The sequence below is a fragment of the Mirounga leonina genome, unplaced genomic scaffold (assembly GCF_011800145.1).
Source record: "Mirounga leonina isolate KUSES-001 unplaced genomic scaffold, KU_Mleo_1.0 Mir_418, whole genome shotgun sequence".
NCBI lineage: Eukaryota > Metazoa > Chordata > Mammalia > Carnivora > Phocidae > Mirounga > Mirounga leonina.
Genome location: NW_023270739.1, coordinates 17,732,970 through 17,750,141, shown reverse-complemented (window position 1 = coordinate 17,750,141; position 17,172 = coordinate 17,732,970). Strand labels below are relative to the sequence as shown.

The window sequence follows — 17,172 nt, the reverse complement described above, 5'->3', positions numbered from 1 at the left end:
TCAGAGTTCCCCAAACTGGTGTTTGGCATATCACTGTTCTGTAGGCTGTGCTAGAAAGAAGGTGTTGTATGAAATGGGAGCTTTTATTGTGCTGTGTCCTGTGAGAGTCTCCAAGAGGGGGCTGTGTATGCATTATTTCCCGAACTTTATTGTAGAACACTTTCTTTCATGCCACATCTATTAGCATTACCTAGAACAGTTCCTGCCAAGCACTGGTTTGGGAAAATTTGATTCTAATCCATTAAAAAAAAAGGTCTTTAGTTGGCCCTGCAGGCTTTTTTTTTTTTCTTTTAGCTAAGAGATTATTCCGCCAGAAGAAAAGAGCACAATGGAGAGTCTTCTAGCCTCTTTTTGATGTCGCAGCTGAATTTGTTCTAAAAGGATATGCTAGTTGTTTATTTTTTGGTGGGGAGGGAGGACAGGAGAGGTGTGATGGGGCAAGCCATGCATTTTTTAAATAATGATATATATTAGTGAGGTTTCAGATGTGTATCACATGTATTCTCCCAGCCTTTTGTGAGCAAGGCCAGCTAATTAAAACTTGTCTGCCGAGGCCCAGATCAAAATGAGATGCTGGTGTACATTTCTTTGTTGCCTGGAAAGATAGGCCTAGGTCAACAGAGTCTGTTTGGAGACATATGGAAAAGACATTTTGATAAACCTAAGGAACAATGCTAGTGTGTGCTCTCTAGTTTCTATGGTTTTCCCTTTGGAGTCTTAGAGAAACTGATTGAGATCTAAAATATGCTTTGCATCATTTCTTCTGGTCTCAAAAATAGGAGTTTGGGAGCATTTCAGAAGCTCTAGGACAACTCCAATTTATAGCAGGCCATTTCTCTATTACTCAAATGGAACAAAGCTTACATGTCAACTGAGCATGTTCAACCTGATGACAAAGATTTTACTAATTGTATTAAGAAAGGCTCTGAATGACTGGTATTTTGTTTATTTGGTTTTTCATTTTATGGGGTGAACTAGATATTTTTCACTGAGATATTTTGAAATCCTCATTTTCAAAAGAGGGAGAGAAGTAAGCAGTATGAATATATAGGTCTTACAAATATTTGGCATATACTCACTAGTTGTATACAGGGTAGTTTTAGCTGATGTGTGAATACTCATTTTTAGTTTAATAATTATGAATTTTAAAACACGTGAATCACTTAGAATAGCGTCTGGCATATGGCAAGCAATAAATGACTGACATTTGAGAAACTTTGCGATTATCTCTTTTTACCTTCAGGAAAAGTCCAAACTCCTTCCCATGAATCATGAGTCCTGTAGAGTTGAGAGGATGGGCTTTCGAATTGGCCAGACCCGGTTTCACACTTGACTTCTTTTGTTTATTAGCTCTGGGACCTTGAGCAAGTTGTCCTTATGTCCTGGTCAGGGATTGCTGGTTGCAAGGAATAGAAATGCAGTGGAACCAGGTCAAGTTAAAAAGGAAATTATGGTAGGGCTGTAGGGGATCTCATGAGAGTGAGGGTAAAAAAGCAGGTCTGATGTGTATATTTGTGCAGTCCGTGCCCTGGACAGTGGGGAGTCCAGCCTGCAGTGGGACTGAAATCCTGGCTGTACTCCATGAGGGGTGGAAAAGGAGTCTTTACCTAATTCTTTCCAAGGCATAAACAGAGGCTCTGCCAGGAAGGGCAGAGTGGAGCTGGCCCTCCTAGGAATGAGGAAATGAGGAATGAGGAAATCCTTAACTAAGGTCTCCAGCTTGCTTGCTTGCTCCACACGGTCTGCTTCTCTCTGAGTATGCTCCACTGTCCCAGGTCTCTCCATGGGCTGTTTTCTTTCCTTTTCCATGTCTTCTCACTGTCCTCCAAAGCTGAAGTGTCTTGTCCGGGAGCTGACTTACTTCGGCCCTGACTAAAAGGGGACTAGTTTCAGTTCAAGTATTCAGTCTCGTCTAAGTATAACTTCTGGGTTCAGATTGGAGAGCGAGACAGACAGACAGAGAAAGACAGAGAGAGACAGAGAGAGCCTGATTGGCCAGATGTCCAGTCAGCAGAGGAGAGACCCAGGGTGAGGATGGGGAATGCTTTCTGAAGGAAATGAGCAGGGAGGCAGGAACTGTCATTTCTAGCAGTTTTTTGCTGACCCTCACTGCCCTTATTGTAAAATGGGAATGAAAGGCCTGCTTTATAGATCAAAAGAGATAATTTGGTGCTAATACTTTAAGTACCTATATTAGTTTCCTAACGCTGCAGTAACTAATTACCTCAAGCATGGTGGCTTAAAACACCTGAAATTTATTCTCGCACAGTTGTGGAGACCAGAAATTTGAGATAATTTCACCAGGGCCACACTCACTCTGACGGCTCTACTGAAGAATCCTTCCTTGCTTTTTCCAGCTTTGGGGGCTCTGGGTGATCCTTGGCTTGTGGCAGCATAACTCCAATCCCTAGCTCTGTCTTCACATGGCTTCTCCTCTCTGTGTGTCTTCTCCTCTTCTGTCTCAAATCTCTCTCTGCCTTTCTCTTTTAAGAACACTTGTCATTGGATTTAGGGCCCAGCTAGATAATCCAGGATAACTCATCTCAAGATCCTTGATTTTGTCACATCAACAAAACCCTTTTCCCAAATAAAGCAGCATTCAGAGATTCCAGAGATTTTGTGTATAAATCTTCTGGGGGTCTTTCTTCACCCCACACAGTACCTGACAGTGGTTGGCTTATTGTAATGGTGCATGCATGGGGCCATTATGATTCTAATGGGGCTCAAGTGATGATGAAATTCAGTTCTCAGCAGGCCCAAGTCCTATTTGTCATGTATCATCTCCTTCAGAGAATACCTGGAAGAACCATCCCTTTAAGAGAGAAAAGTATGAGCAAGAGACATTGTGATTGGTAATTAGCCTCTGGATGAAGTGGATTCCTCTGCCTTCGATCTTTGGTTCCTTGATCTTGGCTCTCCTTGTAACTAGTTGCATGACCTTGGGCAAGTAAGTTAATCTCTCTAAGCCTTATTTTCCTTACCTACAAAAGAAGAGCCAAGAATTACCTCTAGGTGTTCTAAGAATTAAGGGAGGAAATACATGGACAGTGCCTAAACAAAATTATGTCCCTATTTTGCTCCAAGCTTCCAATGGTTTCCATCCCTCTTTGAGTAAAAGCCAAGGTCCTTTTGGTGACTTAAAGGGCCTATCATCATTTGAACCTCTCTTACTTTAACTCCTATTCTCAGGTCCTTCACTCATTACCTTCCACCTATCCTGACATCTTGCTGTTCCTCTAACCTTAGGGTCTTTACACTTGCTATTTCTCTGCCTTGAAAGTTCTCTCAGATAATTAACAGCATGATTTACTCCCTTCTTTCCTATAGGGCTTTACTCAAAAATCACCTCCTCAATGAAGCCTTCCCTCTCTATCTTAAATTGCACTCTACCGCACTCCTATCCGGCACTTCCTGTCGCCTTCCCTGCTTTATTTTTATTCCTCACCCCGATCACTATCTAACACAGTCTGTACTTGTTTACTTGTTTACTGTCTGCTGTCCCCACTGGCGTCTTTGTGAAGAGAGCAATTACTGTTGTTCTGTTCACTGTTGTATCCCCAGTGCCTAGAACAATGTGTGGCACAAAGTAGCACAAAATAAAAATTTGGTGAGCTGATTTGAATGAATGATTGTTAGTTTCATTTCATTTATTTATTTATTTTTGAGTAATTCCTACCCAACGTGGGGCTTGAACTCATGACCTTGAGATCAAGAGTTGTGTGCTCTACCGACTGAGCCAGCCAGGTGCCCCAGTTTCATTTTACTCTTAAACTTCAATTTCCTAATGGGTAAAATGGGAAATACGGTATAGAGGACAGGCCAATGTTCCATGGACTGTGATCTCCTAGAACACAAAGGCAGTTCTTGTTTGAATTAGTATTTACACTGTCTAGCACCTGATCTGGGACACAGGAGGCACTAGGTGAATGTTGAATAAATGAGCAAATAAATATAAAACAACTTGTGATGGGAAAATAAACTGACAAAAGTTGATAAGGCATAATATGTTGATAATTAAGAACCCTTCCTCCATAACAGGAACACCTTCCATTTTGATATCATTGCTTTTTTTTTTTTTAAAGATTTTATTTTTAATGGACTATGTTAATATAGTCCAGTACCATATACGTTTTGCCGTGTGAGTAGAAGGGGCTTGCCTCTAGATTGCAAGATGTCTTTAATGCCCTTGAAATTCTATAGTAGATGTTTGAGCAATTAAAAGTATCCAAGACAGAATGAGCTGCCTCAAGGAGTAGTAGAGTTCTCTGTCATTAGAGGTATTCAAGCAGAATCTCTATACCCAATGTGGGGCTCGAGCTAACAACCTTGAGATCAAGAGTTGCATGTTCTAGGGACTGAGCCAGCCAGGTGCCCCATGTCCTCAGAGGAAGGAACATTTGCAAGGAGTCTGAAAAGAATGAGTTACTTTGGGAAGAAAGGGAGGAAAGGGGGTCTAGCCCTGGAATTTTCAATGGCTTAAGAGTTGTATCATTATTAAATACATATTTATATATTTAATACATACATATGTATGTATTTAAGTTTGTACATAATCTCTCCTGCTCTCACTAGAAGGCAAGTTCAATGACAGCAGGGACTTTGTCGTATTTGTTACTATATCCCAAGCATACAAGAAGCCCTCCACAAATATTTGTTGAATAAAAGAAGGAAAGAAGGACCTTGTGGGTTGTTATGTAGGATCATCAGTGAAAAATGGTAGGCAAGTGTTTTCTTATAAACACCACTATATCTGATTTCTCATTTCAGACAGCACAGTTTAACTGGGATCCAGAGACAGTGGGCCTTATCCATGGATCTTTTTTCTGGGGTTATATTGTGACACAAATTCCAGGTGGTTTCATTTCAAATAAGTTTGCTGCTAACAGGTAAGGCAAACTGAAATAACATGAATGCAGTACAGATCATAACATGATTTTGTGTTTTTATAAAATTTGCATAGTTTGCTCTCAATTTAGAAATGCAGAATGGAAGACAGGAGCCATTCCAATAGATGTGATTCACAGATATTGATATGATTCTGTTCTCAAGAGTCTCTTGTTATTACTTTTTTGTCTAACTTAATTTATCTTGTAATTCTTTTAGTGATTATGTAGTAAAAAGAGCAATTGAGTCTGAGTCAGAAGAAATAGTTCCTGGACCCTAAATAATTCACTTGGTGACCTCTACTGAGTCACTTTTTTTCCTTCCCTGGGTCTGTTTCCTCATCTGTGAAATAAAGCATGATTTAGATTGTGTTTGAGTTTCCTTTGACAAGTGACATTCTATGTACTATGTTAATATAGTCCAGTACCAGACAGATATTGTCATGTGTCTAGTAGGGGCTTGCCTCTAAATTGCAAGATGTCTTTAATGCCCTTGAAATTTTATAGCAGATGTTTGAGCAATTAAAATCATCCAAGACAGAATGAGCTGCCTCAAGGAGCAATGGAGTTCTCTGTCACTAGAGGTGTGCAAGCCGAAGAAGATGGCCATTTGGAGGAAACGTAGGACGTATATGTAGCAGAAAAGTTGTGCTAAATGTCTCCAGTTTCCTTCCAATTGTATGTCCTGTGTCACTGTATGCATATAGATTTCATGAGCCATATATTTTATAAAGCAGTGTTTCTCAAACTCTAAAACACAAATAATTAAATGGTAATGAAATCAACATAGTGATTTACCAATGAGCATTTTCTAAGAAAAAGAGAGAAAAATGGAAAAGAGGATAATCAAATAGAATAAAATAGAGTAGAAAATATCTTAATTCATTGCACACTTAAGTATTGGTTTTTGAAACTTGTTTTGGTTACATTTGTGTGTGTGATTATGTATTGAGTTGCAATATAAAATATATTTTGCTTTATGGATGAAGGTCAAAAAGTTTGAAAGTCAATACCGTAAGATCTAAATATGTACAAGCATGACTTTATTTACTTAAGTTTTGGTCTAATTTGTGTCCTTCATTTATTATCACTTACCTATTGTATTCTTTTCAAGAAGTGATAAAATACTGGCTCACACTTCTGCCATAAAAGAAAATCACACATATTTCCCAACACGTTAAAAGGGCTGAAGCATCATTAATGTGTGAGAAAAGAAGAAAATGCTGCCTGCTCTCTTTTCCCAGGACACTCTGGTCCAGGCAGGGAGGAGAAGGCATGGGGGACTGAGCAGTGAGCTGGGGGCTCAGACAGGGACACAGCCTGTTTTGTGCTTGACTAGTCCCAGGACACAGCCTGCTTTCAGATAGTATGACCTTCTGGTAAAGTGACAGCGAATTGTGAAGCATGAGACACAATCCCAATGTGCTGATGTCATGTGGTAATAGGCAGAATGAGTCAGTTGGGTAGAACCAAGCAGAATGGTGCATCTCCAGCAAGCTCATCTCACGTTTGTCAGTCTCCAGCTTCAGGACCTCATTCAGGAGGGATATTCCTGTATTGCCAACAACCTGTCCGTCATGGGTCCGAGGATGAGCTCAGGATTCAAAGCCGCCCGACAGTCTAGCTTGGGACACATCAGACCCTAACAACATCATCTATTTCTCTTTCTATTAATTTCCATGGTAATTTTCCATGAATGGAGAGGTTCATTCCTGATGTGTAGCTGAAGTGCCACATCCACAAGTGGGCCTGCCCCCTAATACAGTGTTTTGGTCCCTCAGGGTCTTTGGAGCTGCTATCTTCTTAACATCAACCTTGAACATGTTCATCCCTTCTGCGGCCAGAGTGCATTACGGCTGTGTCATGTGTGTCAGAATCTTGCAAGGTCTAGTGGAGGTGGGAGATTCTTCCTTAATGGTTTTTGCTACTGCTAAATACAGAATGGTCCTGTAGATAATTCAGCTACTGAAGAAGACCCGCTTTATTTAGTTTTCTGGTCTTCCACCTTGTCCTGCTATTTCTACTCTCCGGTTTTAACTATAATTTTATGAATACTTTAATTAGAATGCCCTGTGTGATTACAAATGTATACACAATAAAGGACCGTTTCATAGAGGGCAGAATTTCACGTGAGCCAGGAATGATCTTAGAGATAATCTAATCCAACCCCTGTCATTTAATGAATGATGAAACTGAAGCCCAAATCCTATAGTTCACATAGCAGGGGCCCTTTCCACTAAAACAATTTAAATGCATTTATTAATAAATCTGTAAGTTTCCAGGGTGTAGTGTTACACAGAGATTTAACTCAGGGAATTGTTGAATCACTATATTGTACACCTGAAATTAATATAACACTCTATATTAACTATATGGAATTAAAAAAAGACTTAATAAGAAAATAAAAATGTGAGCCTTGGAAAAAAATGTAAAAACCAGTCCTTCCTGAAGAGCAGTACAAAAACAGATGGTGAGCTAAATCAGGCCATAGTTTACCAAGCCTCGATGTAGAGCGTTGTTCCCCAAGCTCAGTCATTCACCTCTAACCTCCGTTGCTTCTGTCATATCCATGTACAATTTGTACTATTATTTACCTACAGTTTTTCCCTAGATCAATTCATTAAAAAACAAAACAAAACAAAAAAACCACACACAAAAAAGAATCTCATTGTAAGCAACACTATCTTTGCAATCATGGGTTTCATGCATCAGTTACATTGTTTTCTAAAGCCTCTTAGATTATATATGCACCAATTATGGTTTGTTGGTGGTTTGTTGTAGCAACTCAAATGCAACTCTAGTTCTACTAGAGGGACATACACTGCATTTTGGAAAGTACTGATGGGTGGAAAGAACATACTATTCACAGCAATGAAGACCAGAATGTAGTCACTTAATGGCTCTTAGCCTCAGGTTCTGTATCTTGAAATGAGGGGATGGACCAGCTGATTGCAGAAACCCCTATCTACACCAATATTCTATAATAATATGAAATCCAAAGACCCCTGCCCCATTCCCCACCATTCTTACATTGGAACTGATATTCAGATTGTAGCGTACGTGCTGTGAGTTAAAATAGCTAACACAGGCTACTTGGTATTTATGAATTGGGTTTTTATCATGTAGCCTCTCTTAAAGAAGCAGGATCCACATTTTAAACACAAACAGAAACTGAGGTCAAATCAAATAATCTATTTTCAACCGTTTTGCCAGGGTGTGACCTACCCTGCCTGCCATGGGATGTGGAGTAAGTGGGCACCACCTTTGGAGAGAAGCCGACTGGCCACAACCTCTTTTTGTGGTAAGTGTATTGGAATCATCGGTTTTATTTAGGAATGCTTTGTCATCAAGTGAAGACCCTACTACATAGGATTTATTTTTTTCACATAACAGAAGTCCAAAGGTGAGTGATTGCTGGTGTTGGTTTTACCACTCAATGATCCATCAGGGCCTGAGCATGCTCTGACTTTCTATTCTACTGTCCTAGAAGTGATAGCTCTTTACTCTCACACTTGTTCCTCAGGTTCACAGGATGGCTGTTACAGCTCCAGGCCTCAAGCCCACATTCTAGGCAGGAAGAAGTGGAAATGGTTGTCCTAACCACATCTGTTCCTTTTATCAGCAAAGCAAAGGCTTTCTAGAAACCCCTTATCAGGCTTCCACATATTTCCTTGGCCCTAATTGTGTCAGATGCTTTACCAACTGCAGAAGCAGCTAGGAATCCAGGTGCTAGCTTTTCCAGCACTGTTAGTAGAGAAAGGTCAGAAAGAAGGGGTTAGAAGTGGTTGTTGAATTTGCCAACACATGGTATTTGCCAAGGTGAGAAGCAGAAAAAGAGAATCATCAAACCTTTCTCTCTTCTTTTTACAGACAGGGAAACTGAAACTAAAGTTTAAAGTTTAGTTTCATTGAATGAAAATCAAGGTTCAAGATCACACTGGGCATGGAACGGGAGCTAGACCCCCTGATGCTTTTTTATTTTCTTTATTTATTAGAGAGAGAGAGCAGGGGCAGAGGGAGAGGGACATGCCCCGCTGAGCAGGGAGCCCCATGCAGGGCTCAATCCCAGGACCCTGGGATCATGACTGAGCAGAAGGCAGACACTTAACAGACTGAGCCACCCGGGGGCCCCTAGACCACCTGATTCTTAATTCAGAACTTTCCTCACTACACACTACTATGTGCATATTGTCATAGAGATCTTTTAATTATTTTTTGCCATTATATTCCAGATGAAAATGGAGGCCATCCATCTTACCTGAAAGTACATTAGTGGTCCTTAAGCAGTGAGGTGACTTTAATTCCTAGGTCACCACACTTCACCTTGTTAAGGTTGTCTTACTCCAAGTCATGTTTCTGGGACTGGCCCTCTATGTATCTCCAGAATCATCAGTGTTTGAAGGGTCTACCTAGATACCAATCAATAATTTAACAAGGACACTGCCTGCTGAAACCATCAACACAGTTGTAAAATATATTTTCCAATATTTTTTTTTATGGGGAAAGGGGCCCAGGAAGATAAAAGTGCCTTAGGCCATTAAAGTCACAATGGGGACTGAGCAAAATTAGGATCAGAATTTAGCTCTGCCTAGTTTTTCAAGCTAGTATGTCTTTCCTAGGAAAAACCAACCTGTATTTCTTAGCAAAAGGGAGAAATAAAGCTTCCTCTTAATTTCTGTGAATATTTTAATTTATTTCTCCCTTGCTCTTTCTCTTTACCTCCTTGAATAATAATAATAATAATATTCTATATAATAATAATAATAATAATAATAATAATAATTATTATTATTATTTAGAATCCCTGGGACTTTGGTGTGAAGTGTTCACCAATGTGCCTATTTTATGCCTAGCTTGGAACTGCATGCACAGTTGAGATGTCTTTGCATCTTTAGCCTCTCTTGTCCTGAGAAACCATTTCTGTCCTCTTGTTTGTAGGTCAAGATCATCTCCACTTCCAGTACTGACCTTGTGCCAACTCTAGATCCTTGATCTTATTTTCTTTGGATGGTTTATTTATAAGGCTTTTCATTTTGATTTGCCAGCAAAGCAAGAATGACTAGCTGCCACGCCCCATTCTCAGCGTCTTTATAACCCTTCAAGGGCTGGTTTAAGAAATGGTTGACTCTCAAGGAAAGTTACCTGATCAAAGTCATAGCCTTTATTACTTCAGCTAAGGTGTGGCCTTGGTTTGAAATACAGCCAAGGAAAAATGTCATTAGAAGGAAACCCAAGGGGCGCCTGGGTGGGGCTCAGTTGGTTAAGCGGCTGCCTTCGGCTCAGGTCATGATCCTGGAGTCCCTGGATCGAGTCCCGCATTGGGCTCCCTGCTCGGCGGGGAGTCTGCTTCTCCCTCTGACCCTCCTCCCTCTCATGCTCTCTGTCTCTCATTCTCTCTGTCTCAAATAAATAAAATCTTTAAAAAAAAAAAAAGAAGGAAACCCAAATTTGAGGTTAATCCGCTCTTACACAAAAAATACTGGAGCTGGCAGGGGCTTTAGGAGATACCCAGTCAAATAAGTTTTCCCAGCTAGTGAGGACAGAAGTGGGGACCTGCCCACTCCTAATGGCTACTCCCCCTCCTCACGCCATTCAACAATCCTTGGAGGGCTCCTGTCTCCTCCACTGTCTACCCACAGAGGGATCAAAGTGCAGTGAGCTCCCCCAGGGCAGTCTGGGTGGCACGCCCCACTGAGGTATGCTCAGGGGCTGTGGGTGTGGCAGGAGATTACACTCAGCCATGTCTGGAAGGATGAGGAAGAGTTTGTCTACTAGACAGGGAAGGACAGTTTCAAGTGTAAAATTTCCTCAGTGAGAGAATGCTTCCTACTATGAAGAATTAATGGGAGTTTTGGAGTGGAGGACGTAGGACCAAATTACTAAATAGTTATGGGTAAAGGCTCTGGGTTCCTCTAGACCTGGTTCCTGTCACTCACAGCTGTGCGACCTCAGGCAATTTATCTCCCCTCCCCCAGCCTTGGTTTCCGCTATAAAATGGAGATGATATTGGTACCGATGCCAAGAGGTTGAAAGAAGGGTTAACTAAAACCATGAGTCTGGAATCCTCCACATAGTAGTGGGCACACAAAAAGCACCCAATGCATCTTAGGCGGGGAGTTATCCCTGGACCCTCCCTGTCCTGGGCATTCCCCTACCCCTACCCCTCACTTCTAGGAAATTTGGCCCAGGGAAGTCCACCCTCTCCACACCCACAGCAGAGTCAGGCCTGCAGGTCTTTCTAAACAATATGCCTTGGAATGCTTGTCTTACTGGTTTGAAGAAGTCGGGGCTGAAAAAAAAATGCACTGTCATTTTGTACATTAGAGTCAAGTGATAAGTTGGGGTTTGTGCGGCACTAATTGCAGCTTACAAAACATCTTCACACACACAGTTTATTTAATTCTCAAAACATCTCTGTTCACAGCCCAGAGGGAATTTCAGGGAGAAATGTTTTTGATTCAGGTAATACTGATTGGGAGTTTTTAGGGCTGTGTTTCTACAGCAGATTATCATGGAGCTGTAGGGGATGGTGGAGACCCATGGCCTCCAGCCTTCGTGATCTTGTCTAGACAAGATATAGCAACATATAGGTGAGTATTTACAAGGTTAAGTGTTTTTACAAAGAAATAAACTTAGAAATGGGCCCATTCTGGAGGTAGGTGAAGAGAGGAGCCTTCCTGTTCATTCTGCCATCCTGGAATAGAACTGTTTCCTGATTTTTAAAAAAAAATCATTCTGCCATTCTGGAATAGAACTGTTTCCTGATTTTTTTTAAAAAAAATCATTCTGCCATTCTGGAATAGAACTGTTTCCTGATTTTTTAAAAGAAATCAAGGCTCTAGAAAGTATGATTTTCTTAATAGTTTGAAGTCCCTCCTTTAAAGACTGAGGTGATAATTCTTCTGGACTGTGAGCTCTGAAAGGCAGATCCATTTGCTCCTTTGCTTGCTATCTTATTTAGAATCCCTAATATTGTACCTGGTTGAATTTTTCAAATTTCTCTTAGATTTTTTTTTTCTCATCTTTTTGTCCGATTCTTTCATGTAATTCAAAATTGCTGTGCCTGAGTATTCTTTGTCTCATCCCTCCATGGTACCTGGATAAAGTTGAAGGGCGTCCAGTGCCGTTTCTCTCCCGGAAGCCCTATTTTAAGGCACACGGGGAGTTTGTCCCTCCGCACGGAGGCATCTGGCTCTCGCTCAGTTGGATTCATCTGCGTCTCCACAACAGGAACTCTGGAAGGGACGAAGAGGCCCGTGTGGCAGTAGTCAAGTTTCCTCCGTGTTTTCTTATTCCAGGTTCCTATGCGGGGGCAGTGATAGCCATGCCTCTGGCTGGGGTCTTGGTACAGTACATTGGATGGGCCTCTGTCTTTTACATTTATGGTGAGTAATTTGACTTCATGAGTTCCCATGGAAGACTCACAGAGATGGTATTTTACTGTATAACGGGGTTGGCTAAGAATTTACTATATGAAGATAGAGATTATTAAAACAAGTTTATCATATAAATGGAATGCTTGTCTGCTTAGGATTCTTTTAATGCTTATATTAAAGTGGAGTTTCTTAATGAGAACAGTATTATCTTTCTTTAAATACCAGTTAACAACAACAACAACAACAGCAGCACAAGCAACAAAATACTTTCTCCTAGATGAGCATTGTGCCATCTGGGAATATTTTGAGAATTGGAATATTTAGAGATGGAAGACAAGGAAACCATATCATTAAGCTTCTTGTTTTTTACTGCAGGCATGTTTGGGATTATTTGGTACACGTTTTGGCTATTACAGGCCTATGAGTGCCCAGCTGCTCACCCGACAATATCCAGTGAGGAGAGGACTTACATAGAGACAAGTATAGGAGAAGGAGCCAACGTGATTAGCCTCAGTGTAAGTATAGATGCAAAGACTTGTCTCTTTTCTATTCCTCTTCGTAATCGTGTTGTCCTCTTAAGAAAAATAATATGTCAATATAGTCACTAAAAGTCTCATGGTATTTTTACTCTCTAGAAATTTAACACACCGTGGAAAAGGTTTTTCACATCATTGCCGGTTTATGCAATCATTGTGGCAAATTTTTGCAGAAGCTGGACTTTTTATTTGCTGTTAATAAGTCAGCCTGCTTACTTCGAAGAGGTCTTTGGATTTGCAATAAGTAAGGTAAACACAGAGATGCTTCAGATGTTCTTGAACTTCAAATCTCTCGCTTCTACTGAGAAAATCTTTGTGTGATAAAATAATTAAATTGCTGATCAGAATTTATAACAGTTTTATGACACCTAATACCCTAGAGGTCAGACAAGTTCTACATTTCGGGCACAGTATACATAGCTATTTAATTTCTTCTTCATAAGGATCAGAGCTGTATTAAGCTGCTTTTAAAGATTTATGTTCTATTCGATCTCAAAGTGGTTTGGAAGCTAAATTCAAGGACTGCATATTAGTAAGGATAAAAAGATTGGAAGGTAAGAGGTTTTTGTGTTTTTTTTCCCCCCTATTAATTACTCAGTGAGTAGCAGTAAGAGCCTTAAAGCTCATTTTGCAGACTACCCCTCTCTCTGTAATGGTAGTTATAGCAATAACAACCGTTGCCTTGTGTGGTTTACAAAGAACCTCTTTCAGTATCTCCAGCCATTGCCATTAGGTTGTCTGTGTTTCAGGGAGGAAAGATGTAGATGGTGAAACATAAACCGTCATCATGAAAGATGTAACCTCCTTTCTACTAGGGGAAGAAGAGCGGCCTAGTAGAGGTCGATGCCCGCACAGCTCCAGGCACTGTCTGAAGTGACCTTGGAGAAGCTAGTGTACTCGAGTCACAGTGGTTGCCATCAATGAATGCTCACTCTGCACCAAGTGTTTGACTAGCATGTGCCGGGCGCTATGGCAGGTGCTGGGCATCCGTGATGAACACGAGTCGTGTCTGCCCTCAGGGAGCTTCCAATCTGGTGGCCGAGACAGGTCTATACTTAAAATCATCCACTTGTTCATTATTTATTACAAAATTCAGGCCCATCTGGGTCCAAGGTAATTAGATAATTAAACTTGGTGGGGGGGGGGAAGGCAAGGAATTAGGGAAGTGCATCTCTCCAAAGCAGCTAAAAATAGCTCATTGTTTCTTTTCATTCCAGGTGGGTCTCCTGTCAGCAGTCCCACACATGGTTATGACCATCATTGTGCCTATTGGAGGACAATTGGCTGATTATTTAAGAAGCAGAAAAATTTTGACCACAACGGCTGTCAGAAAAATCATGAATTGTGGAGGTACTATGGATTTCGTAGGTGTCTTAAACAGCCTTTACAGAATGAGATGAAACTGAGCTGCAGAGCATATTTTGGAGGTTATGTCTACCCATTAGAAAGGATCTTGGGGCACCTAGGTGGCTCAGTCTGTTGGGAGGCTGCCTGTTGATTTTGGCTCAGGTCATGATCTCAGGGTCTTGGGATCAAGCCCCATGTCGGGCTCCACGTCAGTGGGGAGTCTGCTTCTCTCCCTCTTTCTCTCCCTCTGTCCCTCCCCCCACAACCTCACTTGCACTCTCTCTCTCAAATAAATAAGTAAATCTTAAAAAAAAAAAAGAAAGGCTCTTAAAGGCCCCTAAGTCCATCCTCTGGTAGATACTTGAGTGTCCATCACATCCCTGCCAATGGTCCTCCAGCCCATATTTGTGCAGCCTGAGACAGGACAACTTAGTTGGTAAATCGGTACACACCCCCACCTGCAGAAATGCTTCTTTCATCTACTCTTAAGCCAAAGTGAACCGAATTCCTGTGACATATCTTTATCGTTTATCCTTCCCGTACATTCTCGCACACACATAATCCTTTGTTTATGTAGTTTATTCCCTAATCCCTTTCCCTTTCTACACATCCAGGTTTTGGTAAGAAACACAAGAAAAATATTTCCTCTGAATAGTCTTCTTTCCTCTTAGCCTATGTTTGTGTAGGGGGGAACACACACACACACACACACACACATCTCATCCTCTTTTCTGTATTTAGTTCCTGTTTATGTTTTGATTTTGCAAAGACAAGGAAGCTGGGTGATTTTCCAAAAGAGGTAGGTAAAAGTAATCGTGAACCCTGCCATGTTTATGACTGCTCACCTTTTTTAAACCTTTCACTTTTTCCTTGTCTCTTTTTGTTTTTGTGTTTTAAATTAGCATTTATTGGATGCTTTCTGTGTGAGACACTAAGTGACATCTTTTATACACATTATCTTATTTAATCCTTATAACCACACTGTGGTTTGCAGTGAGGAAATTGGGGTAAAATGAAATGACTTGCTCAAGTGGCAGATGCTGTGCAAGATCCCAGGTCTGTCTGAGCTCATTGCCAATGTCCCAGTCACTGCTGCGAACTCCTCCTGGGGACGGGGGGGGGGGGGGGGGTCAGGGGGGGCAGGCAGGAGGCAGAGAATAGCGCCATGTATGGGTGAAAAATTGCAATAGATATTACATTGAAAAGGAGGGAAGGGGTGGACTGTCACTCTAGATTAGACGGGTCAGGTCCACTTAGAAGTGAAGATTATATGGAGGTTGCACAAGAGCAGACATGATCTGATCCCACAGTATTTCAGGTATAAAGTCTGACCAGGGAGTTTGGGAGTTGGCATCAGGTCTCCCAGCAGTTTGACTACTGAACCCAGGCAGAGATGTTTGGCTCTAATTGACATGAAATTTTTTTACAGGAGGTTGGCAGGTGTGGACCTGCTCTCTGGTAGGTGAGAGGTGAAGCTCTGGGGTACTGGGTTTATGGTAGCTGAGGTAGACAGATTGATGCCCGCTTGAAAATGTTCAAGTTCTAATGTCCAGAATGTGTGCTTATGTTTCTCTACATGACAAAAGGGACTTTATAGATGTGATTAAATTAAGGATCTTGGGATGGGGAGATTATCTTGGGTTATCTGGGTGGATATCAATGTAATCACAAGGTTCCTTCTAAGAGGGGGCAGGAGGGTCAGAATCAGAGAAGGAGATACGATGGTAGAAGCAAATGTCAGAGTGATACAGCCACAAGCCAGGGAATGCAGACAGGCTCTAGAGCTGGAAAAAGCAAGAATGGAGTTTTCCTAGAGCCTCCGGAAGGAACACAGCTCTGCTAGCATCCTGATGTTAGCTCTCTAGGACCCATTTTGGACTTCTGACCTCCAGCACTGTATGATAGCAAGTTTGTATTGTTTTAAGCCACTAAATTTGTGATAATTTGTTACAGAAGCAATCAGAAACTAATACAGGAGCCAAATTCCTCTCCTCTGATTATCACATTCTGCCCCAGCTGAATGGCCGCATCTACACCAGGCCCTGGATATCTTTTTCCATCTCTGACTTTGCTCACTCCCTTGCTCTTTACTGTGAGCTCTGCGCACCTTCACCTCTCACCCTAGTCCTCACCACATGTCCTTTCACATGGGTTCATCTTCCCTCCTGTGAAGTCGACATCAACCTCCAGTGACTGCTCCTTCCTATGCATACACTTGGGTTGTAACTCATCATATACTACCTTATTATAGCTCTTGCAGGAAAGTGTTTTAGGCAGAAGGAATAGCATGAGCAATGGCCCTGAGGCAGGCATGTCAGAGACCAGAAGGAAGGAAAGTCGGAATGGCTGGAGCTTAAGGAGTGAGATGGAGAGTAATAGGAGATGGGACCAGAATGCTCAACTGGGGCCAGATATTAGGAGGCTTTGTAGATACGCATAGAGCTTGGATTTTATCTGAGATGCCCTGGGAAGCAAATAGAGGGTTTAAAGCAGAGAAAGTGATGTGATTTGATTTATGCTTTCAAATCTGAAGAATAGAACATAGAACATAAAAGAGTGAAAGAAGGGAGACCAGCTAGGAGGCTATTTCAGTTACTCTGTCAAGAGAAGATGGTGTTTTGAACTAAAGTGGTATCAATGGAGGTACAGAGAGTGGGATGGTTTCTAAATTATCTGAGCTTAACTTCCTTCTTTAAAATCTGAATAATAGTATTTACTTCCAATGATTGTTATGAATGTTAAATGGGACAAGGTACAAATTCACCTAGCATGAGTCCAACCTATAGAAGGTTCTCAATATATGTTAATCCCTTTTTTCTGTCCTATGTTTAAGACACTGACAAAACAGAAGTTTTTCTAAGGAGGCATTCAATAACTACCTGCTATTCAAATGTATTTCCCATGGCCAAAAATATGCAAACTCTTAACCTGGAACTTGAAAGAAAATTCTGGATTTCAACCCCACTTGTACAACCGTTTCTCAAGCCACATGCCTTGAAGACTCTGAACATATTGTATAGGACTGTCTTG

The 17,172-nt window shown here is 41.3% G+C and overlaps 1 protein-coding gene across 2 annotated transcripts in view; it reads left to right on the top strand.

Moving 5' to 3' along the window:
- Positions 1–17,172, top strand: part of SLC17A8 (solute carrier family 17 member 8) — a 43,204-nt gene that overhangs the window by 14,958 nt on the left and 11,074 nt on the right. The window contains exons 3-9 of one of the 2 annotated variants that reach the window (XM_034987280.1): positions 4,768–4,886; positions 6,665–6,779; positions 8,097–8,184; positions 12,182–12,268; positions 12,635–12,774; positions 12,895–13,044; positions 14,013–14,145. In XM_034987280.1, the coding sequence (XP_034843171.1) occupies positions 4,768–4,886; positions 6,665–6,779; positions 8,097–8,184; positions 12,182–12,268; positions 12,635–12,774; positions 12,895–13,044; positions 14,013–14,145 (832 nt within the window). The remainder of the gene's footprint in view (positions 1–4,767; positions 4,887–6,664; positions 6,780–8,096; positions 8,185–12,181; positions 12,269–12,634; positions 12,775–12,894; positions 13,045–14,012; positions 14,146–17,172) is intronic. The other variant, XM_034987281.1, reaches the window with a different exon arrangement.